The following is a 26,881-nucleotide window of genomic DNA, read 5'->3' on the forward strand; positions in this document are numbered from 1 at the left end:
ACAAAGCCATTAAAACTATCAGATTTCTGTTTCTCATAGATATTAGTCAATGAATAAGTAAAGACAGATTCCTTGGTTATATAAAGACCAAATCTTAGAATGTTAGTGTTGCAGATTTGCTAACTTTCTCTTCATCTTTTACCCTAATTTAAAAATTACTGTGTACAGTGGTAGATAATACTATTGCCTGCTTATTGAAATTCATCTTGTCATAAGTAGGTCATTTATAAATGTAAAATTGCTTGAGGCCCTTTTATTGCCATGGTGTATTTAACTTCTGGCTGGACAGATTTGAACTATATTGCTAGGCTGTTTGCCTCTAAAGCATTTCTCGGTTTTCATTGTATAAAAGGAAATGGTTGATCTGTGATTATGTTGGCTCAGACATAGCTATGTATGATTAGAAAGTTACTTGCTCACATTTCATATGTGTATCATTCAGTAGCTCATCTTTTATTTTAGAAAAAGGTTTTTCCAAAGATAAATTCTAAAAAAAAGAGAATGCTTTCAAAAAGAGTTTAATCAAAACTGCATTAATCATGACTGTATTCTGAATTAATCCTTGTTTAGCATTTTAAGTAGTAAACATGAAGGAAAGCCAGAGTATTGAGAGTAATAGACTAATCTCTTTTTAGAGCATTCTGGATTCATACTATACCCAGTTTGTTTAAATTACTGTACTGTGACTTTTATTGTAAAAAAAGAAGAAGAAGAAACTTAAAATACAAGCAGGAATGTAGTGCTTTCTGTCTTTACATGGGATGCATACCTTTTACAGATGTAATTTTTAATACTGTTTTATTTTCTTATGTTTATCATAGTCTGACAAATGTCTTATGACTCTGAATCTCTTGCACTGAATCCTACATCTATAGCCTCATTAAAGGTGCTTCAGCTAAGTAACAGATACAATCATTTATCTTTTTTCCTAGAAGTAAATAAGATGGACAGGCTTCATGAAACGATTTTTTTATGGGTATCTTTACTCTCTTTAATAAATGCTTTACGTATTTAAAGAATTAGTTAATACTAAAAGGTTCATAGTGGAGGCGCCTGGGTGTCTCAGTCGGTTAAGCCTCTGCCTTTGGCTCAGGTCCTGATCTCAGGGTCCTGGGATCGAGCCCCTAGTTCTCTGGCTCCCTGGTCATCAGGGGACTCTGCTTCTCCCTATCTCTCTGCCCTCCTCCCCCTGCCCCCAACTAGTGCATGCAGCACATGCTCCCTCTCTCTCTCTGTCTTGCTCTCTCAAATAAATAAGTAAAACCTTTGAAAAAATAAATAAATAAAAGGTTTATAGTGAAAAATAGTAATCCCTGCCCTAACTTACCTCTCAGTTCTGTTTCTTAGAGTAAAAACTTAACCTTTTAAAAGCAATCTCTAATGTCATTTTGTCCCATTTATGGTGATAATATGCCTACCCTCGTATTTCTTGATTTATCCCTTTTAGAGACATTGTCTTTTGGCTTCTGGATAATGGTAGATGAGATTTTAGCTTTTTTTGGGGTTTTTTTTGGCCATCTCTATATCTCCTTATCCTATCCTTCTAATATATTTATTACAAGTTTAGTCAAATCAGTATTCACATTAGTATAACTGTATAATGTTTTCTGCAGACCTACCTTTTTTTTGGGGAAAAAAAAACCTGTTTTCTCTGAAGTTACTGATTTTCTTGATGTACATAATTTTCAGTGAGTCTATCCTTAAGTAATCAGCTATCTTTCATTGGAGTGGAGATTAAGACTTTTCAGGCAGTTTCACCTGAGGGTAGTCCATCCCTCTCACATAAAGAGATTGCATTCTTAGGGCAAAAGGGCCTGTTTTCTGTGATCCTAACATATGTCATTATGACCCTAACTCAAATTAGGCATGAATCAAATGGGAAATCCAAGCCTTGTAATGGAAAGTTTATTGTTCTCTTGGTCCATGCTAAAAGTGCTTAGCAGTTATCCTGGTCTCACAAGTCCAGGTTTATGGATAGGCTGTGATGTATTACTCAGATTCTAAACAAATGAGAACTTTCCAGTTCTGTTTGCATACTAAAATAACTCTCAGTATGTACAGTGTGGATTAAAAACCGAAACTGAGACTCTGCGTATCTAGTATTAGCCTGCTCTACGAAAGAACTGCACTATTCTAGTGGCTTTCCAAATGAGTCTACTAGCCCTCATAGAAATCCGCTCAAATCCCAGGTCCTTACAGCAAAGATTTGTAAACACAAAGCTCCACAGTTTTATAGAAAGATGCAGGAAACTTTCATTCCCCTATCTTTAATAATCCCTGTTGAATGTGAGGTTAATTTTAGGTGTTGAAGTACTTTTCTGCAAATTTTTCAAAGTACTTTCTCTTGCTTTTCTAAGTTTCAGTTTTTAGTTTTTCCCAGATTGCTAAAATAATTTCATCTGATATACTTAGTGTGTAAAAACTAAACCTTTTTATAGTCAGGATTGTCTTGTTTCAAGGAATCTTTTTCAAAGGCTGAAAAACTTAAATTGATAAATAAAATTTTCTTTACAAAAAGTTTTTAAAAGATTTTGAGCAAACCAAAATTCTAAATTCTTAAAACTTGCTAATTCTTAGAAAAGCTTTATACAAAGGAGGCCAAAGGCTTTTCTGGCAACTGAATACATTTTGAAATACCATGTGAGGAATGTTGGGCGTAAAAATTTTTAAGAGAATCTTTAAAACTTTAAGAAATATATCAATTTAAAGAACGCAGAGAAATGTGGTAACAACTGTCAGGGACAATGGTAATAGTTACATTATAAAATTTGTTAAAGTGGGAATGAAATCACTTGTGTTTATTAGAATATCACGCATCCATTTCAAAGTATAATCCAAATTATATATTGTCATGTAATAATGGGTTTGCACTATAAATTTGTACCGTTTTTTAATCTATATATACTTCTTATTTTTTTTAAAGATTTTATTTATTCGAGAGAGAGAGAGCATGAGCAAGGGAGAGGCAGGTGGGGAGGGAGAAACAGACTCCACTCACACGGGGCTCAATCCCAGATCATGATCTGAGCCGAAGGCAGGCACTTAACCGACTGAGCCACCCAGGCATCCCAATATTGAAATCTTTCTTAAATATTTGTTGTTAGAATTAAATGTCTGGGTTTATTAAAATATCAAAGTGTTTTTTAGGTCTGTTATCAGTGTATGAATAGGAGGCAGTCACAGGTGAGAGGTATGTAAGAGGTTTCAAATATAGAGTAAGGAAAATAAAAATTAAAAGATAGAAGAAGGCTAGAGAGATATTTACTGAATCTCTATGATTGCAAGTGAAATTTACATAATTGTAGGTTTACCTAACATTTTTGTTACTAGGGTTGTTCTTACTCTCCTCTCCCAATTACAATTATCTGTACATTTTTCTCCACAATGATAGATTGACTGAACTATGCTTTTATACATTAAGTAATATGGCCACATTAGGTACTCAATGAGTATTTGTTTAACTTACTAAGTGTATCACAGTTGATTATATAAAACAAGATTTTCCCTTCAGCATTCTGAGTTTTTAACCATGACTTCCTGACCATGCTGCTGTTTGTCTTTGTTTGCCATCACACATAATCTGACTTCCGCAATACAGTCTCCTTGTTTTTCTAAGTAACTAGTTCTGGTTGGTGCTTTTACTTTGGAGGCCCACTTTTCCAGTTATACTCATTTGCCTTGGGCTACTCATTAATTCCCTTGCACTAAGCATAAATCAGTCACAGGTCAGATTTGGCCTGCCTTACTACTATTCTTCCTTGTTCCGTAGATCTCAAATTGTAGGTTAGGACTCTGTTATTCAGCTGATCTTTGGGATACAAACCTTCGTGGGGAGTATCTATTCTGGGCTTCCAAATGAGTTGTTAGCTTGGAGAATGTCATCTCATAACTCTTATTAGGAAGCACCCATTTTTTAAGCACTATTCTTAGTCTCAGATTATTTATTATTTTTATTTATTCAAACAGTGTTGTTAGGATATGTCCTAACTTTTAGAGATAAAAATGTGAATAAGATATGACTTCTGCTGTCAAGGTACTTATAGTCAAGTGAAAAAGTGAGAGATATAAAGGTAATTAAATATTAGAAGGCCTATGATAGAGTATGTACCAGAAAGGGGGAATGGTTGTTATACTGTTTACTCAGTCTAGGATTGTGAGGATGACTCAGTATTAGAAGATGTAACAATGTGACTGACTACATTAAGATATTAAAGAAGAAGAATCAGATGGGAATAGATGTAGGAAAACTTAGGTAAAATTCAGCACCCATTCAGATATTGAGTAAAGAATAGGAGGGAACTTAACTTGAAGGAAGGTATATATCAAAAATTACAGCAAACATTATACATAAATGGTGAAACATTAAAAGCTGTTTTATTAAATTTGAGAACAAGATAAGGATAGCTCTTATCTTCATTATTTGTTGATGCAACAAGTAAAGAAATAGAAATGAGGTGTCAGATTGAAGAAGAGGAAATAACTTATTTGCTGATGATAAAAAAAATTTTTTATACTGGAAAACCCAAGAAAATGAACTAAATAAACTCAATTTTGAAAGCTGGTTAATCAGAAGTGCAATCTACAATAACTACAGTTTTCCAGTTACACACTAGCAATGACCAAGTACACAATAATAGAAAAATTCATTTCACAAACCAGAACCCAAATAAGAAAAAAAATTTATTTAAATGTATGAGATCTTGTGGGGAAATTTAAAAATTTTACTGATGCAAATGTCAATCTTTTCAAATAATTATTATTAATAAGATCTTAATAATTCTCAACCAGGTTTTTCCTAGAACCTTATAAATAACCTAAAATTCGGAGAAAAGAGCAGTAATCAGGACAATTTATAAAACAAAAGAGGGGAGCTTACTCTAATAGAATCAAGATACTAATAAACCTAGGAGCTTACTGTAATAGAATCAAGATACTAATAAACCTGTAGTAATATTAAAAAGTTTTTAAAGACAGGAATAGACAAATGGGGTAATGGGATACAACCGGCTCCAAAAGTAGGCCCACACTTCATGGGAATCTAATATATCATAGAGATCAGTGAGAAATAAGCTCTTTAGTAATTGGTGTTGGGAAAATTCAATATGGAAAAACTACAAATTATATTAAAGACAACCTCCAAAAGCACCAACCTATGAGAATAAGAAGGTTTAGCAAGGTTTCCAAAGAGAAGAGCAATACACAAAAATTGATAGCATTCATATAGTAGTAATAACCTATTAGCAAAAATATTTTTAAAATATTACATCCACTCTAACAGCAAAAACTAGGAGGCATTCAAGCATATATGTAATAATTCTTCCTAGAGAAAATTATAAATTGAAAAGCTCAATGATTGATATGACTCCAAAAGCACAGGCAACAAAAGCAAAATTAGACAAATGGGATTGCATCAAACTAAAAATTTATACACAATAAAAGAAACAGCAAAATGAAAAGACAATCTACAATAGTTATCAAAGTAATTATAGTAATAGATTATGATCCATTAAATGTTATAGGGAACCATGAGTGTGTATTGATATAAATAAATACAAAAATTGATGATCAGATTATTGACATAGTTACAAAGTATGTCTTCACAAAATATTAATAATTACAAAAGAAAAATAATAACTATCATGGAGAAAACTGGCAGTTGCCAGTTTAATCAAGTGATAAAAGGGAATGTCATCAGTAATGAGACAAATTGAAATCATGCACCATCTCCTAGGATGCATTGAGGAGAGCACTGCATCTCTTCTGTGTTTTTGATGTGAAAGATACATAATCTGAACATCATTATGAGTCAGACACAGTCTAATCAGGTAAACCCAATTGAATAATATTCTATGAATAACTGGCTTTAATCTTTTAAAATGCCTAGGTCATGAAACTCGAGGAAAGACAGAAGCTGTTGCAAGCTGAAAGAAACTAAAGATAAAAATTCAGACTACTGAATGAAAAGTGTGATTTTGAATTAGATCCTTTTCCAAAAAGGATATCGATTCATTATTTGGGAATGACAAACTTGAATGGATTCTAAAGATTGGATGATAGGAAGATATTATTGTTGGGGCGCCTGGGTGGCACAGCGGTTAAGCGTCTGCCTTCGGCTCAGGGCATGATCCCGGCATTATGGGATTGAGCCCCACATCAGGCTCCTCCGCTATGAGCCTGCTTCTTCCTCTCCCACTCCCCCTGCTTGTGTTCCCTCTCTCGCTAGCTGTCTTTATCTCTGTCAAATAAATAAATAAAATCTTTAAAAAAAAAAAAGGAAGATATTATTGTTAATTTACTGATTTTAATAATTACATGTGTTTATAGAAAATAAGCACTAAAATATTTGGGGATTATTGGATATCAGGTCAGCAACTTATTCTCAGGAGGTTCAGGAAAAAGACTACTTGTCCATGCAGCATTTCTGTACGTTTGATACTGCCCCATAAATCACTTAGACTTGATTCTTTTCATCTGGTTTATTTTTTTTTCCCCCTCAGCTTTGGATTTTATTGTGTGTCTCCCAGTTAACTAATCTTTTGTTACACAGTTTCCTATCTACTGTTATGCACATGCGGTGAGTTTATCATTTCAGATAGGTAATTTTTAGCTTTAGAAGTTCCATTTGGGTGGTTGGTTTTGTTGGTTTTTTTTTTTTGACAGTTTCCATTTCTCTTCACATAAAGTTCATGTTTTCTTTTTAGTCCTTTACTGTACAATTGACCCTTGAATAACAGGTTTGAACTGCATGGTCCACTTATACACAGATATTTGTAATAAATACAGTACAATACTATAGGTGTATTTTTCTCTTATAATTTTCTTTTTCTCTCTAGTTTACTTTGTTATAAGAATGTAGTATATATACATACACAAAATATGTGTCAGTCAACTTTATATTATTGGTAAGGCTCTGAGCAACAGTAAGCTATTAGAATTTAAGTTTTGGGGAAATCAAAATTTTTATGTTGATTTTTGGCTGTGCAAGGGGTCAGCATCTCTAATCCCATGTCATTCAAGGGACCACTATATTTATAATGGCTTTTTAAAAGTTCTTGTCTGCTCATCCCATGATCTCTTTCATTTCTGAGTCTGTTTCTATTAACTTTGCATTTTTCTTTCCTGGTCATGAATCACTTTTCTCCCCCCCTTCTTTGCATGTCTAGTAATTTTTGATTGTATAGTGGACATTTTGATTATTACATTGCCGAGTGTCTGGATCTTATCCTCTAAGGAGTTATGAATTTTGTTTTGGCATGTTGTCAAGTTGCTCTTAATTAGCTTGATCCTTTCAAGGCTTATTTTTAAAGCTTTGTTGGGGAGGTTCTGGAATAGTTTTTACTCAACTGCTCGATTATTCCTACTTTTAAGATACTTTTCTGAGGTTTCTCTCCTAAATGCTCTGGGTGTTTAAAAAGGCCTCTTTTTCACTCTGGCTGGTCAGAACTTGAATTTCTCTCTGCCCTTTGTGAGCTTTGGTGGTTATTTAGCTTATAGCATTCCTGTGGTTGTCCTCTACTCAGCCTTGTAGAATTTAGAGTACACATGCACAACTTAGTATTTAGCCAAAATCTTCACAGCATATATTTGGAACTCTCTTATACATTAGGATAGTTTCCTGTCTCTAGTGTTCTTTTCTGAAAGTTTTAGTTCCTTCAGTTTCCTTGAACTCTAAATTTTGGGTCCTTAAATTCAGTGAAACTTGGGCTACCCTTCCCAATACCTCATTCTGGAAAGTGCCTCACTGCTTCAGTAAAGAGAACCTTGTGAGGGTTTATAACATTGCATTACCTGCTGTCCAAAGTCTGAAACTGTTATTTCATGTTTTGTACGGTTTTCTAGCTTTTTATGGCAAGAGGGCAAGTTTGATACTAGCTGTTCCATCCTATTTGATATTTTAGCTTGCTTTGGTGGTATTATTTTCTCATCTAATGTTGTGAGCAATCTCACTGTATATGGTTGAACTGATCCAGTGTTGGGGTTGGACTGTGTGAACTTGGTCACATGACAAAGGATCAATATGTTGGAAGTGCTGGCAAGAGAATAGTTGAAGTAAAGCAATAATTCTCAGAGTATGGTTTGAGGATCCTCTCGTTCCGTAGGGTCTTTCTACTTCAAAGTACATATCTGGGTAATGCTAAATTTTCTTCATGTACATGAACCAAAATACCACAAACAATGGATGAATGCAGAAACAACGATGAGCAAGCCTGTTTTTCAAATTTAAACTAGATATTAAAGAGATGTGTAAAAATAGTAAAACAGTGCTACTCTTCTCACTAATTTTTTTTTACTTTGGTACTTTTAAGCATGCAATTTATTATTTTAAAGAATGAGTTAATACGTAAACTACCTATGAAATCTTCTCAGTTTTAATTTCTGTCACTGTAAATATAGTCCACAAAAAAGTTGTTTGGAACCTAAAAGTTTGAGAATTATTAAAATAAAGCATCATACAGTCTAATCTGTCTGGGGAAGAAACTGAAGGCATTCGGGGTCTAATGGACTAGGTGAAAAGGGAAGGATTAAGGAATGAGAGGTTCTATTCAGTTCCTTTTCTCTATTGTATAGGTATCAATTTCTTTATTCTCTTCATTCTTGTGTGGAGGTGTGGCTGTTAAAGTCATAATCATAGGATGGTACTGCGTCCCAACAACTGCTAAGGTTCTTACTTTATGATACTATGCGCTCAGCCCTTGCATAGGGAATCCTGATTTAATGGCTGCTATTTCACTTGGCCGTCCTCCTCCAGCCTGACCTCTTGCCCCTAATGAGGAACTAACTCATACCTGCTTATGTTGTGCCATCAGCTTCCCTTCTGTTCTAGTGCTGCCATTTGTACTTGGGTTTCCTATTCTTAAAAAGAACATAAATGACTGTCTCTGTCTGGCTTATTATCAAATGTCTTCAGTGTCCATTTGTATATTGAAAATGGCAGGATTTCCTTTCTCATGGCTGAATAATAATTCTAATATATATATATTACATATACATACATATGTGTGTATATATATATATATAGTTTGTGTGTGTATTTCACATCTTTTTTGTGCATTTATCTGTTGATGGACAGTTAGGTTGTTTCCCTGTGTTGGCTATTGTAAATAATACTGAAGTGAATATGCAGATATCTTTTCGAGATTCTGTTTTCCTTCGGCTTATATTTTGAGAAATGGGGTTGCTGGATCATATGGTAGTTCTATTTTTAATTTTTTTTGAACCTCCACAGTGGTTGCAACAATTTACATCCCTAACAACAGTGAGGAAGAGTTCCCTTTTCTCCACATCCTTGACAACACTTATCTCTTATGCTTTTGATGTAGCTCTTTTAACAGATGTGAGGTGATACCTTATTATAGTTTTGATTTGCATTTTTTAAATTAGTGATATTAAGTACTTTTCATGTACCTATTGGCCATTTGTAGGTCTTTTTTTTAGAATAATGTCTGTTCAGTTCCTCTGCCCATTTTAAAATCAGATTGGTTTTTGCTATTGAGTTGTAGGAGTTTTTTTATATTTTGGATATTAACCCCTAATCATATATATGATTTGAAAATATTTTCTCCCATTCCATAGGTTGGCTTTTCATTTGGTTGATGGTTTCCTTTGCTGTGTAGAAGCCTTTTAGTTTTATGTAGTCACACTTGTTTATTTTTGCTTATATTGCCTTTGCTTTTGGTGTCATTGAATTTCACATTCTTAACCATGGTCTATTTTTCCTCAGTTTCCGTTACCTCAGAATCATTCAGCCATTTGCTTTAATTGAATATATAAAGTTTACCCAAGATTAAAGTATTAACCCATGTCATAACTGCATTCTTTAATTCCTGTGGGACAGTGCCCACTCAAATATAGTCCCAATTATTCAGTGAGGAGATACAGCATTTCTTGGTTATTAGCTCATATTTTACATTCTTGATTTAAATAGATTTATTTTGGGTGATGGAAATACATATATATTCAAAGGCAATAAGAGGTTTTTCATCTCAGGAAGATAGAGAAGCAAAATGAGAATGAAAGGCAATATCTGACTTATGTTTCAAATTTACTTTGCCATTGTCTTAGAAATATCAGATGCATTTATATTAATTAGAAGCACAGAATACATGTCAAATTTTCTCTGTTAATGCATATGAATACACAATTTTTTTCAAGAAAAAATGTATTTTATGGTTATTTTCAGTCATCTGTATGTTGATAGGTATATTTCAGTGTAATTTTAGTTTAAAGCATCTTTTTTTAATTTCTTACAGTAATCCTAAATCGGAGAGTCAGAGAGTAAATAAAAAAGTCAACAATGATGCCTCACTTAGAATTCATAATCTTTCCATTTTGGTGAGACAGATAAAATTTTATTACCAGGTAAGTGCTCCTTTTTTTGTTGTTGTTTAGTATTTTAATAAATGCTTGTGTATTCACATTTTTGTGTAATAACAAGAGGTGAGAGTATCACTCGCCTAACATACTAAATGCTTATTATGTGCCAGATACTGGTTCATTTGCTGGAGATAGAGCAGTATTGACAGTTTATTTCTTAGGCAATATTAAAGATCAAGCAAGCACTTCATAATTATAATTTTAAAATAATTTTTAAAATAATTATATTTTATGAATTTTAAAAACCAGTTTCTGAGAGCTTGAGTAGTGCAGCACTTTGTTAAGCTACTTGAATTATGCCTTTGAAAAGTATACTTTTTATTGTCCTTTTTAAAACTTAAATTGATGCATATTTCAGAGTTTAAATATGAGCATTCTTCAGGCTATCACTATACCTCTAAGAATCACTATAGCTGCATTACACAAATTTTAGTATGTTGTATTTTTTAAAATGTTTATTTTTGTGCATTTTCTCATTTTTGTTGTAGTTCCTTATTCCACTTAAGTTATTTAGAAGAAGTATGCCTTTAGATTTCTGAACATAAAGTATTTTTCAAGCAACCTTTTTTTGGTTTTTATTTTTGATTAAAGAATATAGTTTGTAGGGGCGCCTGGGTGGCACAGCGGTTAAGCGTCTGCTTTCGGCTCAGGGCATGATCCCGGCGTTGTGGGATCGAGCCCCACATCAGGCTCCTCCGCTATGAGCCTGCTTCTTCCTCTCCCACTCCCCCTGCTTCTGTTCCCTCTCTCGCTGGCTGTCTCTATCTCTGTCGAATAAATAAAAAATCTTAAAATAAAAAAAAATAATAATAATAAAAAAAAGAATATAGTTTGTATTATACTAATTCTTTGACATTGGTTAATAATTACTTGGCTTGGCTTATTACGTTGTCAGTTTTTTATTAAGGTTTGATGTGTGCTTCAGAAAGATAGGTATTGTCCAGTTGTTTGGGTGCAGAGTCAGAGCAAGCTTGTTTGTTAATTGCATCTTTCAACCTTTTGTGGCCTGATTAATTTTGTCTCTTGATCTATAAGTTATTGAGAAAGGTAAGTTGGAGTCTCCCATTACAATAATGGATTTGTCGAGTTGGCCTTTTTCCACTTGAAAGCTACGTGACTAAATGCAAATGAGTTTTAAATTTTTTAGTTGTTATGGAGAATTATACCATTTATAATAATTGTTTCCACATATTTTTTTTTCTACTGGTTTTAATCTTTTCACCCACCTTCTGTTTTTTTAAAGGCCACTCTCGAGATTATACCTTCCATTCTTACCCTAGCAAAGGCTGAAATTAATTAATATCTTTACTCTTTTATAGAATAGTACTGTGATCTTAGAATACTTTAACTCATATTATTCCTCTTTATGATTTTTTAAGCTCCTGTTGTCTTGCATTTTAGTGCTTTTTTAAAAACCTCATAAATTAGATATTAAAAGTACTGTTAAATAAATAGAATCAATGTTCCTTTAGAGCAAACTATGTGTTTTCCTTTTTTTTCGCCCTCTCATGGTTTTCGTTTTTGGGTTTTTTTTTTTTTTTTTTTTTTTTTTTTTTTTTGTATCTCAGAACTATCTTTGGTATCATTTTCTTACTGAAGTATATCCTTTAAATGTTTATTTAGAGAGGGCTTGTTGATGGTAAAGTTTCTCAATGTTTATTTGTCTGAGAATGCCTTTATTTTACCCTTGTTCTTGAAAGAGTTTTATTGGGTATGCAGTTCTTTGTTAACAATTAGTTTTCTCTCAGTGTTTTGCAGATTTTATTCTTCTACCTTGGGATTCCTTTTTATTCTGGAGAAGTCGGCTATCAGTCTAATTTTTGTACTTAGGTTAAACTTTTCTCTCTCTCTCTTTTTTTTTTAAAGATTTTATTTATTTATTTGACAGAGATAGAGACAGCCAGCGAGAGAGGGAACACAAGCAGGGGAGTGGGAGAGGAAGAAGCAGGCTCACAGCGGAAGAGCCTGATGCGGGGCTCGATCCCATAATGCCAGGATCACGCCCTGAGCCGAAGGCAGACGCTTAACCGCTGTGCCACCCAGGCACCCCTAAACTTTTTTCTCTCTTGTCTGCTAATATTCTCTAATGTAGTTTCTTTCCTATTCTATTAGTTTGATATCCTTCAGATATTACTATTACATGTTTATTAGACTTTCTTATTCTATCTCCCATGTTTATTAAACTTTCTTTTACCTTATCAATCTTGTGCGGCATTCTAGTATTTTTTTCAGGACTGTTTCTCCACTTTGCTAATTTGCTTCTCATATGTGTCACATCTTCTGTTTAACCCACTGATTAACTTTTGACTCAGTAATTATATCTTTCCTTTGGAGAAGTTCTGTTTGATACTTTTTATCTTTGCTTTTTCGTTTTGTTTTTATCTTTTAGTTCCTTTATTTCTTTAGAAATTAATTTTTTTAAATTTTTGATTTTATGCATGATAATTCCAAAATCTGAAGTCAGATCTGTGGGTATCTGAATATACGTTTTGTTTTCAGCTTGCTATTTCTCATGGTAGTGGTGGCAGCAGTGGCAGTGAAGAGTGTGTGTGTGTGTGTGTTAATTGTGACCTTATTTTGGGTGGGAGGGGATTTATCTGTGGGAATACTTTTGTGTCTGGGCCAAGGATGTATTGCTTCAGAGAGGATTTGTTTCATTTGTGCAACCAACCCAAAACCACTTTAATTTATTTTAAGTAGCTCTATATTATTTTAGAAGCAATAGTTGTATACTATAGAAAACTAAAAAATTGAGAAAATACAAACATAATTCCAGTGCCTGGAGATTACCACTGTTAGCATTTGAATATATGTATGCTGGATCTCTTTCTCTGCATTTATGGGTATGTAAATTATGTATTTATGTGTTTGTATTTTTTTTAGGCTGGTACTACGTTATTGCAAATCCTTAGAGAAATAACCCTCCTCAGTCTCTACCAAAGGCCAAGAAAAACAACTTCTTTCTTGTTTTTGTAGGGTTCCATTTTTTTTGTTTTATCTTTTAACTGAGGGTTATCTTTTTATTTATTTTTTTTAGTTCAGTCATTTGAAAAGAATTTTTAAAAAATTATCTAGTATTTTTGGATTTCTTCCTTCCTTTCTAGTATCTAGTACTCCTTGTTGCCAGAAATAAGTCTGTGCTAGATATTTTAATAAACTTTTTGTATTACTGGCCGATATTCCAGCTGTCATCTTCCTCAAATTGATTTGAGTAAATAAGACCTCTGTTTTGTCTTTTAATGTTGTTTCATATCAGTATTTTTAGATTTGAAACAAATGAATAAATTAAGTGATACAGTGACTTATTTTGACAGTCATCAGTTTTGTTCTTATTTAAAACAATCCTATGTTTTTGGTTTTATATTATCTTTAGGGAGATGGAGATTTGCCTTGAAAATTTCAGTGAGATTCCTTGGAAGGCAAAGGAATTTCTGCATCAGAATCTTAAATCAGTTGTCAGTGCAACCTAATTCTGTATTGTATACTATTGCTTTTGGATTTTTTTTAACAGCTTTATTGAGATACAGTTCATATACTGTACAATTAACCCATTTAAAATGTCCATTTCAGTGGTTTTTAGTATATTTAGCGAGTTGTGCTGCATTCAGTACAACCAATTTTAGAACAATTTTGTCACCCCAAAAAGAATCCCTGTATCTATAAGCAGTTACTCCTGTTTTTCCCTATCCTGCACATACATATACCACCACCATCACCACTACCCCACTACCCCAGTGTTAGGCAACTGCTAAAATCTTTTTCTGTCTCCATAGATTTGCCTATTCTGGAGACTTCTTAAAAATGGAATTATATACTGTGTGGTCTTTTGTTACTGACTTCTTTTATCTAGCTTAACGATTTCAAGGTTCATTCATGTTGTAACATGTAGTAGTATTTCTTTTTTATTAAACTACTGTTGTCTTGTTTTTTGTCTTCCTCCTGCCTAAAGCCAGATGTTGAAATTACCTTTTTTTTTTTAATGTTTTTTTATTATGTTAGTCACCATACAGTACATCCCTGGTTTTTGATGTAAAGTTCGATGATTCATTAGTTGCGTATAACACCCAGTGCACCATGCAATACGTGCCCTCCTTGCTACCCATCACCAGCCTATCCCATTCCCCCACCTCCCTCCCCTCTGAAGCCCCCAGTTTTATTAATCGTGTTAATCTAATGATGTTATAGTCATCAAGAAATTTGGGGAGGATGGGGCGCCTGGGTGGCACAGCGGTTAAGCGTCTGCCTTCGGCTCAGGGCGTGATCCCGGCATTATGGGATCGAGCCCCATGTCAGGCTCCTCCGCTATGAGCCTGCTTCTTCCTCTCCCACTCCCCCTGCTTGTGTTCCCTCTCTCGCTGGCTGTCTCTATCTCTGTCGAATAAATAAATAAAATCTTTAAAAAAAAGGGGGGGGGCGCCTGGGTGGCACAGCGGTTAAGCGTCTGCCTTCGGCTCAGGGCGTGATCCTGGCGTTATGGGATCGAGCCCCACATCATGCTCCTCCGCTATGAGCCTGCTTCTTCCTCTCCCATTCCCCCTGTTTGTGTTCCCTCTCTTGCTGGCTGTCTCTATCTCTGTCAAATAAATAAATAAAAATCTTTAAAAAAAAATAAAATAAATAAAAAAAAAATTTGGGGAGGAGCAAATTTGAAATCTATCAGTTCAGCAGTTTAGATAAGTGGTTCTCAATGGAGGGTGCTTTTATCCCCTCAGGGACATTTGGCAGCGATTAGAGACATTTTTGGTTGTCATACACAGGAATATTACTGGTATGTAGTGAGTAGAAGCCAGGAATGCAGCTAAGTATCCTATGATGCACGGCACAGTTTCCTAAAACTAAGAATTATCCAGCCCAAAATGTTAATAGTGCAAAATTGAGAAGTCCAAATGTTTATAATGCCAGGTGATTTTAGTATTAACATTTTTACTTTTGTTGAGTTATCACCATTTTTTTTAGATGCATCTGTAAATACTTCATTAACATTTGCTGGGTGACCAGTTATTATACCCTTTTCTTTTCATTAATCTAAGTTTGAATACCAATGGATTACCTTAGTGCCAGAAGTGATTGAATATCTTAACATTTTGTCAATATTGTTTCAGATATTTAAAACACAGAATATTGTGAAGGTTGAAATTCTCCTTGTATCATTCCCTTGTGTTTTTCCTTTAGAACCAGTTTACAAAACCATTTCTGCCATCAACCCAGTGTTTCATATTCTGAGATAAAATGTTTCCAAGACACTTGTAAAGTATCTTCCGGAATAGATCAACCGTCTTATTTACACAATTAATTGATTTGCTAAATTTTTTTTTCTCATGTATGTAACCAAGACACTCATGGCCTTGTTTAATATAAGACAGATTTCAAGTTAAAGTCTAAATCAGTGCAGTTCTTGTCACCTGTTAAATTACCTATCTGTTGGAAAAATCAGATTTTTCCCCAAAATTTGTCTTATATTTCATACACTCCTCAGAAAAAGTATTGAGGTAAAATATTTTAGCACATTATGGTGTTTCTGATTCACAAAAGGGAAGTGAATTTGGGTAGGTTAAAATTCACAAGTGTGTGTCTCCAATTTTTTTTTTAATGGGTTGGTAAGAATCAGGGTTATTTTGCAGAAATGATTCCCAGGGAGAAAAGAAAATTGACAGATACCATGAGATGATTGTTAGTGGAAGGAATTATTTCATTGTATCTTTTCAGTAATGATAGGTAAATTTAAGTGTCAGTATTTTTTTTTTCATTTCATTGATTTAGAATATGTAAAAGCTCAGTAAAAATTATAATGTCAGGGGCGCCTGGGTGGCTCAGTCGTTGGGCGTCTGCCTTTGGCTCAGGGCATGATCCCAGCGTTCTGGGATCCAGCCCCACATCAGGCTCCTCTGCTGGAAGCCTGCTTCTTCCTCTCCCACTCGCCCTGCTTGTGTTCCCTCTCTCGCTGGCTGTCTCTATCTCTGTCAAATAAATAAATAAAATCTTTAAAAAAAAAATTATAATGTCATTCACATTTCCCCTCTGTTCTGCTACTTGTAATTGAATGCCAAGGCATTGGGGCTACAGTGGTAAACACAACAAACCATGTCCCTATTCTCATGAAACTTATGGTTTTATTAGAGGGATAATAGATGAGTAAATAATTAAATAAAATAATTTTGATTATGATAAATAAGAACAATGAAGGAGTAATGTAGGAGGTCTTGAGAGAAATAATAAGATTAGATTATGAGAATTTTATTGAATATACACTTCTTCATGTTTAAGTGGCAGCCCAGACCTTTTCAAATAATCACTTGATCCATATATAGCAAACATTTCTTTTTGTCTGGAAAATTTTCAAGTCAGAAATAAGGAAGTTATAGCTATTACGTAAAATTTCCTAGTCTTTGATTTTTTTTTAAGTTATTTTTATTCCTGTGAATGAGGAAGAGATAGTGAATTTGATTATCAGAGACACAGTTTACAAGTAAAAATCTTCATCCATTTTTAGAATTCTTGTCAGCAGCTAGTGATTGCCTTGACTACTCTGGCTGCGGTTTAAATAAGTATTAAAAGAGGCAAGGTGGTTCTTCAACCACCATTAAAATAATAAGCTGAATCATTTGAGGCTCAGAAAGAAAAGAACACTTTACTATTAGGAAATTTAAATTTATTAGGAAGTTTTTGCATGGTTGATGTCATATTAAAAACAAAATGATCTGGTACCATAAATCTAGTTGCCAGAGAAAGCTGGTACTTTTTAAGGTTTTTGTTTAACATCTGTTATAACAAGCAACATTTGGATTATTAATAAAACTTAGTAGCCAAGGAAATGAGTCCTTTTGTTTTTTATACAACACATACGTTATATTCCATCATATTTTTGACACTTTGGTCAGATGGTCTTTCTTTTAATGCCATCCATTTACTTTTCTATAGACTACTAAAATATGGTAAAATAAGTTTTTTTTTCTTTTTTTTTTTTTAAAAAGAAAGGGAAGGGACTGAAGGAGAGGGAGAGAAAATCTTTTTTTTTTTTTTTTAAAGATTTTATTTATTTATTCGACAGAGATAGAGACAGCCAGCGAGAGAGGGAACACAAGCAGGGGGGAGCGGGAGAGGAAGAAGCAGGCTCATAGCGGAGGAGCCTGATGTGGGGCTCGATCCCATAACGCCGGGATCACTCCCTGAGCCGAAGGCAGGCGCTTAACCACTGTGCCACCCAGGCGCCCCAGGGAGAGAGAATCTTAAGCAGGCTCCTTGCCCAGTGCAGAGCCTGATGCAGGGCTCGATCTTACAACCCTGAGATTATGACCCGAGCCAAAAATCAAGAGCCAGACACTTAACCGACTGAGCCACCCAGGTGCCCCTTAATGCTTTTCACTAGTAACACAGATAAAAGGACAAACACAAATATTATAATAAATGCAGTTATGTTTGAATTTTTAAAATAGGTTGTAAGAGTCCTAAAGAAGACACTCTTATGTTTTAGAAATCTTTGAAACTTATATTTAGTACTATATGTAATGTGTGGTTTAAGTAATAAGATTTTGCTAAGTGTGTGACTCAAGAAAGGGAGATGAACCCAGACCTTTGCCAGGAGTGTTTAATTTCTTACTGTGAAGGTAGTTTATGGATAACTTATAGGAAGAAGGAGAAGCCTAGTTTAAGTTATCTTTAAAGAATAAATATTGTCTGTGTCTGGCACAAACATGAAATAGTCTTTCTTACAGTGCTTTAGCAACTGAACTTTAATTCACAGAAACTTGTATATCAGGAAAAAGAGTTTTTAGATGATCAATTAAAAATACAGTTAATATACCATTTTTTAATAGAAAAGTTATTAGGAGTCAACAAAAAGTAATGGGAATAAAATTACTTGTATCTATCAGAGCACCTCTACTATTATTTTCTTATTAACATAATTTCTACCAGTTCTTTCTTGTTTGATCTTTTTCTTTTTATTAAGTATTGCTGTTCTCCAGACTGTTTTCATATGAGGATAGAATTTCTCCCTAGTCTATGAAACTTTACTTAAATGATCCTGAAAATTCTCAGATTCTTTGTATTTGAATACTTGCATACCTTTAAAAATTTACAACCTTCTTATCTCTACCTCCAATAATCCTTTTCATTTCCTGTCTTATTATTTTTATCCTTAGCACTTATCATCAAAACGATTTACTTACTTTTTCTCTGTCTACCCCTACTAAAATGTAAATTCCATGAGAGCACAGATTTTTTTTTTATTCATTGCTATATTTCCAATGTCTAGTACAGTGCCTGGCAGATAATAAACACACAGTAAATACTTGTTGAATGAATAACTGCCCTGATTTTTTAAAAATTTTATTTAATTATTTGAGAGAAAGAGAGAAAGCACACAAGCAGGGGGAGAGGTAGGCAGAGGGAGAAGCAGGCTCCTGCTTAGCAAGGAGCCCAATGCAGGACTCGATCCCAGGACCCTGGGATCATGACCTGAGCCGAAGGCAGGCACTTCACTGACTGAGCCACTCAGGCGTCCCAGCCCTGATTTTCTTATAACTTTCTTAGCTCTTTCAGTTGTATTGCTAAAATTCTTTCTCCATACATTTTTAATATGTTAACACTTTTCTAATAAAGTGAAGTATCTTTACTAGTTCATATGCATATATATATTATCATCCTTAACCCTTCAATTAATTTGTTCCCACCACTTAACGTCATATTTATCTTGGGCTCATTTATATATTATTTTTCCATTTCTTTAGCACCTTAATGATGCGCATCTTAAGAAGTAGGTGAAGTCTGGGAAGTCTGAGGATATATAATAGATGTTTAACAGTAGTAATCAGGTTTTTTACCCTCTCCTATCTTTTATGTCTTCTATATTTTTTGATGTTACTTGTAAGATTAGAACAGGGAAATAGGAATTTTTACAAAAATGTAACCAGAATCCTCGGAAGAACCCATAGAACCAAACAGAGGTTTTAGAATAATTTGTTTTTTTTAAATTTGTGTAGTTTTTAGCTGCCTTGCCTAATATTAGTACTTTTGGACATAACAAACTTAATACTTAGAAATAAAGTAAAAGTAGAGTAGAAAAGTAGATTTTCTCCTATTAACTAATATTTCGTAACCTTTATCATTTAAAAAAAACTTTATACTTTCATTTTATTTCCTACCCTTCCCAGCAAAAGTCACATACATAGTAAGTCATGGAACTTTTATTTAAGCCTAGGCATTCCGACTGTACTCCACCAGAATATGCTATGTTAGGTATCAGATTCTTCTATACTAAAGTACATTTTTAGATACATGGAGATAAGTTTAAATTTAGTCGTTTCCTGTAGCAATTGTGTCATCCAAATATAATAGAATTTCACAGTGTAAAAGTGAAACACATGAGGTCATTAATTACACCATATGATGAAAAAATCCAATAAGAGATTGCTTTCGTGTTTGTGAAGAGACTGAGTTAGCATTAGACATGGAGTAACAGAGTAGGCAGAGAGTGGGGAGCCAACTGAGGAAGAGGGTGGAGGAACAAGGTAGTGACCATATTGAAGATTACTATTCACGTGGACAGTTTCATTATAACAGTGTACCAACATAGGATGTTACATCGCAAATCAATATAATAAATTGCCTTGAAAAGTTGATGTTTTCTAGTATGATTTATCAATTTTCACTCATGTTATTCCAAAATAAGAGGTATAAATGAGAATTAATCCTTTATCTTGAAGTTGAAATAAAGTTTTTTTCTAATAATTCAGGATCTCTTAAAATTTAATGCCTCCTTTTATGATACTGAATTTGAATGTCCTTTGTTCTGACTTAGACTATCCGCTAAATGGAATAGAGACAAAATAGTGATTGCTTTTTTAATACATCTCTTATTTATGATTTCTTTTACATATGTACAATGATAGTCCTGATAATTTTGCTTCAAGGCAAGGAAACTAAAAATTAGAAGAATTAGAAATTCATTCCCTTCAGTCCATTTAGCTGTAACCTGCTTAGATAATAGCATATTCCATCTTGAGGTAACTTGCTTTGACCTGGAAAATTCATTTATTAAATAACCAGACTTGGTCTCAGTCTTCGGAGTAAATGATTTTCGCAGTTTTTGACACTTATTCTTAATTATTTATCTAACCAGATACACATACAGAGTATATACTTTTTCTTTAAATGTATGCATGTTTTTGGTAATAGTTTTTTAAAGGGCTAGTAAGTATAATGCTGAAGAATATGTTTTGAAACTTTCTCATATATATCTATAAAGAATTAAAGATAAAAGGTTAATTCTGATGAGCCCGTGGTACATGTCACATACTGACTATGGGGAAATGCTTTATGGGATCTAGAATTACACCTTAAAAAGCAATACAAGTTAACTTTTCATGGTATTTGCTCCCTCATCATAGTATTAAGTAAAGAGTGATTCAGACAGAATTAAATAGTTTAGAAAACTTACTCTTCAGTAACTAGTAATGTTTGAATATGTAGTGAAAGCCAAATTGTAAGGGCATTCACAGTTATTTCTGTAATCTTGCAAAGACTTAGTAATATCACAGGACACCTATCAGTTCTGTAGTCTAATTCATTCCAGACCCTTTGTAGCATGTCATTATTAGTAATGACAGACACATTGTGTTCCTTCATTTCCTCAAAAAAGGAGTATGATAACTGGAAGATGCATAGTTGATTTATTACCTAAAAGGAGTAATATGAAAGCATTCAATTCTTTCTGAATCATCCTATACTATCAGAATGTGTATATATTCTTCTCACTGAAAGTTTGACAGAAATCGAAGTAAAACGTCTATTGTAAATAGAGGGGAAAAATAATGATACACTTAGGAAGAGCTCACTTGCATGAAATGATCATAAGACACAATTTTTAACGAAGTAACTAGCTTCCTTAATTTTAATAGAGGTTTTTAATTCCCTTAAAGAGAAGTAACAAAAGGTCAAAGAAAGTACACATGTTTGATCTTTTTATTGAGGAATGTTGTTTAAGTATCTAATGCCTAAAACTCAGATTTCCAAATAATAAATATTAGACCTGTTCCAATTGGACACTTATTTTGTAGGTATTATTTTTTACAAAATTTTATTGATTCAAGAGTGTGCGAGAGAGAGCAAGAACATGGGCAGGGGCAGAGGGAGAGGAAGAGGGAGAAGCAGATTCCCCACTGAGCAGGGAGCCCAATGTGGGGCTTGATCCCAGGACCCTCGGATCATGACCTGAGCTGAGGGCAGACACTTAAGCAACTGAGCTCCCCAGGCGCCCCTATTTTGTAGGTAATAGATATGTTATTAAGTCTAGCTGATATTATTTTTGTTACTTAATTTATTAACTTAAAGTTACAAAAAGTTTAAGACCTTGGTGTCTTTTTTTTTCTTTTGCATTTTTTTCGTTGTTGTTTATTTTTTATTTATTTTGATTATGTTCAATTAGCCAACATATAGTACATCATTAGCTTTTGATGTAGTGTTCAATGATTGATTAGTTGCATATAACACTCAGTGCTCATCACATTACTTGCGGTCCTTAATACCCGTCACCTGGTTGCCCCATCCCCCTACCCTCCTCCCCTCTGTAACTCTCAGTTTGTCTTCCTCTCTGATTTCTTCCCATTCAGTTTTCTCTTCCTTCCCCTATGGTCCTCTGCACTATTCCTTGTATTCCACATATTAGTGAAACCGTAAGTCTTTAAGACCTTGGCTAACTATTTTCACATTTTTAAAAGCTTTTTAATTGCAGTATAGCCTGTCTACAGAGAAGTGCACAAATCGTAAGTTATAGCTTGTTAATAATTATCTAATCAGCATTACCCATATAACCTTTGGGATTTCTTTTTACAGGAGACTTTGCAACAATTGATCATGATGTCATTGCCAAATGTCTTAATCATTGGCAAAAATCCTTTTTCTGGTAAGTATTAAAATTGGCATAATGTGATACTAGTCTTAACTTTGTGTAATACTGTAATGCTTATAAAGATCTTGCTTATTTATATGAACACGACAGGTTTTTCATGACCCTAGGGAAAGTCAGAGGTGATACTCCATTTTGTAAAGAGAAAATAAACAGAATATTTGTAATATGTAGATGGGATCAGACATACATTTTGTTTAAGTCCAGTATTTTTTCAACTCTACCAAATAGCTACTTTTCTGTAATGATTTTTAGTGTCTCATTATAAACAAGTATAGAAGATAATGTGGGTATAAGATCAAAGGAACATAACCTTAGGAAAGAAGTGATTTTGAAGTAATTTCTAGGTTTGTATTCCTACATCTGCTTGCATTACCAGAGCTGTTTGAATCTAAGATTTTACTGACTGATGTTGTAGTTTATATTACAGTACTTCTAAATGGAAAGATGAGAAGCAGTTTTCTTAGATCATTTAAGGCAGAAGTTTCTGCCTTTTGTCAGATTTTAAATGTGACCTGTTCAGAGTTTTGATTTTTAAATAATTAGGAAATTAGCAGCTACTAACCATTTCAACAATGGACTTACTCTTTTAGGCTACCCAGAACCCAAATCCAAGTATATTTTCTCCAAACCCCACCCCCAATTCTCATTCAAACCAAACAAAAATAAAGCCAAAATAAAAACTAAAATCAAGCAGCTATTTTTCCTGAGGAAATTACCATTTAGATGAAGTGAATTAGGAGTTTAGATAGTCTTTAGAGATATTCTGGGATATTCGGTTATATAAATTAAAAAAATGAAAAAAGTTTATATGTAGAATGGAATTATTTTCAGTTTTACATGCATTTAGGAATTAGCTACCAAATTATAGAGACCAGGAATATAAAGAAAATGGTCTTTACTCTGGAGGATCTTGTGTTTTGGTGAGAGATACACAGATGACTGGGAAATCATATAATAATTAATACAAAATAGAGCTATGTAAAAGTGTTAAGACATATAAAATATGGAGCCATTATTCTTAAAGTTGGCAGATTAGTGAGGTTTGGGGACCATTGGTGGGCTGTTGGCGAGGGAAGACTACACTGAGATGTTAGAGCTGTGCCTAGGATTATGATTAGTAAGTAGTTCACTAGAGGGATGAGTGTAGGGAAGAAAGACAAGGAAAGAGAGTGACAGAAGCGAAGGCAGAGGAGTGTGGATGTGTATATATTTGGGGAAGGGTGATTAGTGTGGTAATTAGTAGGTTGTTTCCTGGAGAGTAGGAAGAAATGTTTGAAAAGAAGATTTGGACTTTGTCATAGACGATTGCCCTGATGGTGAAATTTAGCCCAAAGAAGTGACTTTTTTTTTTTTTCCGGCTGTATGTTTTGAGAAAATCTGAATTGAGTATTGTTCAACAGCAAATGTACTATCCAGTTCTGTTACAGATCATTAATTTTATCCAGATTATTATATACATTCATTTTATCAGCTTTGCTGTAACATTTAAGGTTTTGATCCTCATAAGCCTACAGTGGAAAGCCATTTAAATTTTATAGGTAGCTGAATCATATATAAGATATGTGTTTTAGAAAGAAACATTAATAGGCCTAAGAGAAGCCAGACCTATTAGGAACCATTTGGTTGAATTTATGGCATGTCCCTATATCAGCAGGTAATTTGGTATACTGGTGTGGTATAGTCATTTATGGAAAACTGGTGGATTTATATAGTTAGCATACTTTAATATATAGAGCCTTGAAAGCCATTTTATCTATGCTGCAGCCCTTCAAAATTGACATCCTTGCCCATTTCTTCTCTTACCACATTGTGCACACAGAGCTACTTTTTTGACTTCTTCACTATACTTGCATACTTAATCCTCGGGTCAAGTTATTGTGAATATTACCTTTAGAAGGGATTCTACCAATGTAAGAAAGAGAGTTGAACTAAAGCAAAATGTAGTACTTAGCAATCGTTTTTATTGCAGAACAAGGCACAGAAGAAGTTAAAAAGTTGCTTTTACTTTTACTGGGTTGTGCAGTTCAGGTAAGTTAAAATATTTCTTCATATTTTCATTTTAATAACTTCTTTATATGTTTTTTCAGGCTCTAGTTTCTGAAAAACTTAAAGATGGACTGTTGCCTTTCAAAGTCTATGTTAGGAACTTTTCAATAACTATGACCTTCCAAGGAGATTTTGAAGGAAAACACTCCATTATTTTATTTCAAACTGTACTTACATTATCAGATAGTTGTATATTATCAGATAGTTGTATTTTAAAAAATGTTACTGTATTATTTTTTATTTTGAGGCTTTTACTGGCCCCAAGTTTTTCAAATTTCCTTAGAGGTATTCTTAAGAACTTCTCCCAGAATATCCTTATGATTTATGTGTGCGTGTTTGTATGTTACAGAAGGGAGGATTAACAACAGAGAGAGGTAGAAATTATGAAAAATGTTATTTAGGAGTCTGGATTATTATTATATTACCCTTTTGATGAGTGATTATAATAATAGCAGCTATGATTTATTGAATGCCTACTTTGTGTCAGGTATGATTCTTATATAGGTTTTCTTATATCTTTTTTCATATAAGGAGATTGGTGTTTAGATAGGATGATATTTAAGTTACCCAATTAAGACACTTGTGAGAGTCGGAAAGGGTACTGCTAACAGTTAGAATGGAACTGCATCTGTAAGCTGGGGCTGTGTCTGACAAACCAAGGCGGTTGCTCTAGATTCATATTGCCAGCAGGCCAAAGGGTTAAGTTTAAACTCTGGTCTGACTTCAAAACCTATTTCGCTATGTTGATTTTTCCTTTAATTGGCCATTTTTTGGATAAGCGATTACAGTGTTAAACTATCTCAATTATTTGTGGAATGAATTTATTTGTAAACAAATAAATACTGTGATCACAAGTAATTTTTTACATACATATGCCAGAAATTAGAATTCCAAGAGAATGTGGCTTTTGGAGCTAACTGCTTGGGAGCTATATACTTACACAATGCATGTTATTAAAGTTCCGTGGTCTGTAATATACAGGTGTTTACTTCATAATCGATTATTCAGTAAATATAGTGTTTGTGGTCATTGCTGTTCCAATTTGGTCATCAGATCCTAAATTAGAAACACAGCCCTTAATTATTTACAGCCTTCAATATGGTATTTGCTTTTAAAAATACCGTCTATTGATGGATGTTATGTAAATTTAAGTAACATAGTGACAGCATAAATTTTGGTTGTAACTTCTGGTTACTATTTGGTTGTTATTTCTGGTCACTAAAGTTGACAGTGGGAATGGAGTGGAACTAAGGACTTTCTATGAACAGTTTAGGGAAAGCCTAAAATATTAAAGAAACCATCATTATTACCATCTGTAAAAGGAACAATAAAAGCTTATAAAATCTAAGCTGCTAGCCCCTACCCTATTTTCTATAACGGTAATATGCTATATTTAAGATAGAATTTAGATTTCATCCTGTCGGTATTTGGGAACCACTGACATCAATGTGTAACATTGGCTAATGACGTCAGATGTGTAACAGTCAGAATCTCCTGTCAGTCTTTAACTGTCTATAAGAACAATTAGAAATCTTTGTTGATACGGAAGAGCTAAAATGTACTTCAGGACAAGAGACTATTGACAAAATCAATCAGCTAACAAGTATTCTTTGAACACTTTCTAGAATGTAATCTCTGTTACAGAAAATCTGTCCTTGTGTAATTCAACAGATTAAAAGTCTAATGTTTAACATAATATGTAAGTGGCAGAAATATGTTTTTCCACATCAGGATTAGTTTTATCTGTTATACTTGTGATTCATAGGTAGAAATAGTAAGTTAAAGTTTGCTGATATGATACTAAAGTCCATCAAAGGGCAGGAAGTTTTAAGAGATACTATATTCATGAAAAGAAATAGAAATGGAAGGAAGCATAAGGAAATTGGAAAAAATTTGTTTCTTTTGACGAAGAAAGTATGAAATTCTTAAGGGGAAGCAGCATTCAAAAACAGTAAATTAGGGACACCTGGGTAGCTCAGTCGTTAAAGCGTCTGCCTTCGGCTCGGGGCGTGATCCCGGCATGCCGGGATCGAGTCCCACATCGGGTTCCTCTGCTGTGAGCCTGCTTCTTCCTCTCTCACTCCCCCTGCTATGTTCCCTCTCTCGCTGGCTGTCTCTCTGTCACATAAATAAATAAAATCTTTAAAAAAAAAAAAAAAAGTAAATCAGTCACTGTTCAAATTTATAAATTTATAATTAAGAATAAATTTATAATTAAGACTTTTTATCCTCAATTATACATAAAACCACAGGAATAACTTTGAATACAAAGACGACTCTTCAAGGCCAGGGCTTAGCTATTTCCATTATTGACTAATTAAACCAGTCCAGTTCCACCAGAATCTTTTTTTAGTGGATAACACATCTTCTGAAGCTGTCAGAGCACCAGCTAAAATTTTTATGGACACATCGCTCTGCATCCCATCCATGAAATAGTTGAGAGATTACCATGCGAAATCATCCTACACAGAAGGAAAAATGTTTGCAGTGTATGTTGTTTACAAATATTTTTCTTCAAAGACCGTGTAAAATTCAGCAGAACTTAGTTTTATA

General features: G+C 33.8%; 1 protein-coding gene across 1 annotated transcript in view; it reads left to right on the forward strand.

Moving 5' to 3' along the window:
* CCDC88A (coiled-coil domain containing 88A) overlaps positions 1 to 26,881 on the forward strand; it is a 123,131-nt gene that overhangs the window by 19,369 nt on the left and 76,881 nt on the right. Inside the window, exons 3-5 of the mRNA XM_040623469.1 lie at positions 10,251 to 10,359; positions 22,207 to 22,276; positions 24,252 to 24,310. Coding sequence (XP_040479403.1) covers positions 10,251 to 10,359; positions 22,207 to 22,276; positions 24,252 to 24,310 — 238 coding nt within the window. The remainder of the gene's footprint in view (positions 1 to 10,250; positions 10,360 to 22,206; positions 22,277 to 24,251; positions 24,311 to 26,881) is intronic.

The sequence above is a fragment of the Ursus maritimus genome, unplaced genomic scaffold (assembly GCF_017311325.1).
Source record: "Ursus maritimus isolate PB19 unplaced genomic scaffold, ASM1731132v1 scaffold_6, whole genome shotgun sequence".
In the NCBI taxonomy this organism is placed as follows: domain Eukaryota; kingdom Metazoa; phylum Chordata; class Mammalia; order Carnivora; family Ursidae; genus Ursus; species Ursus maritimus.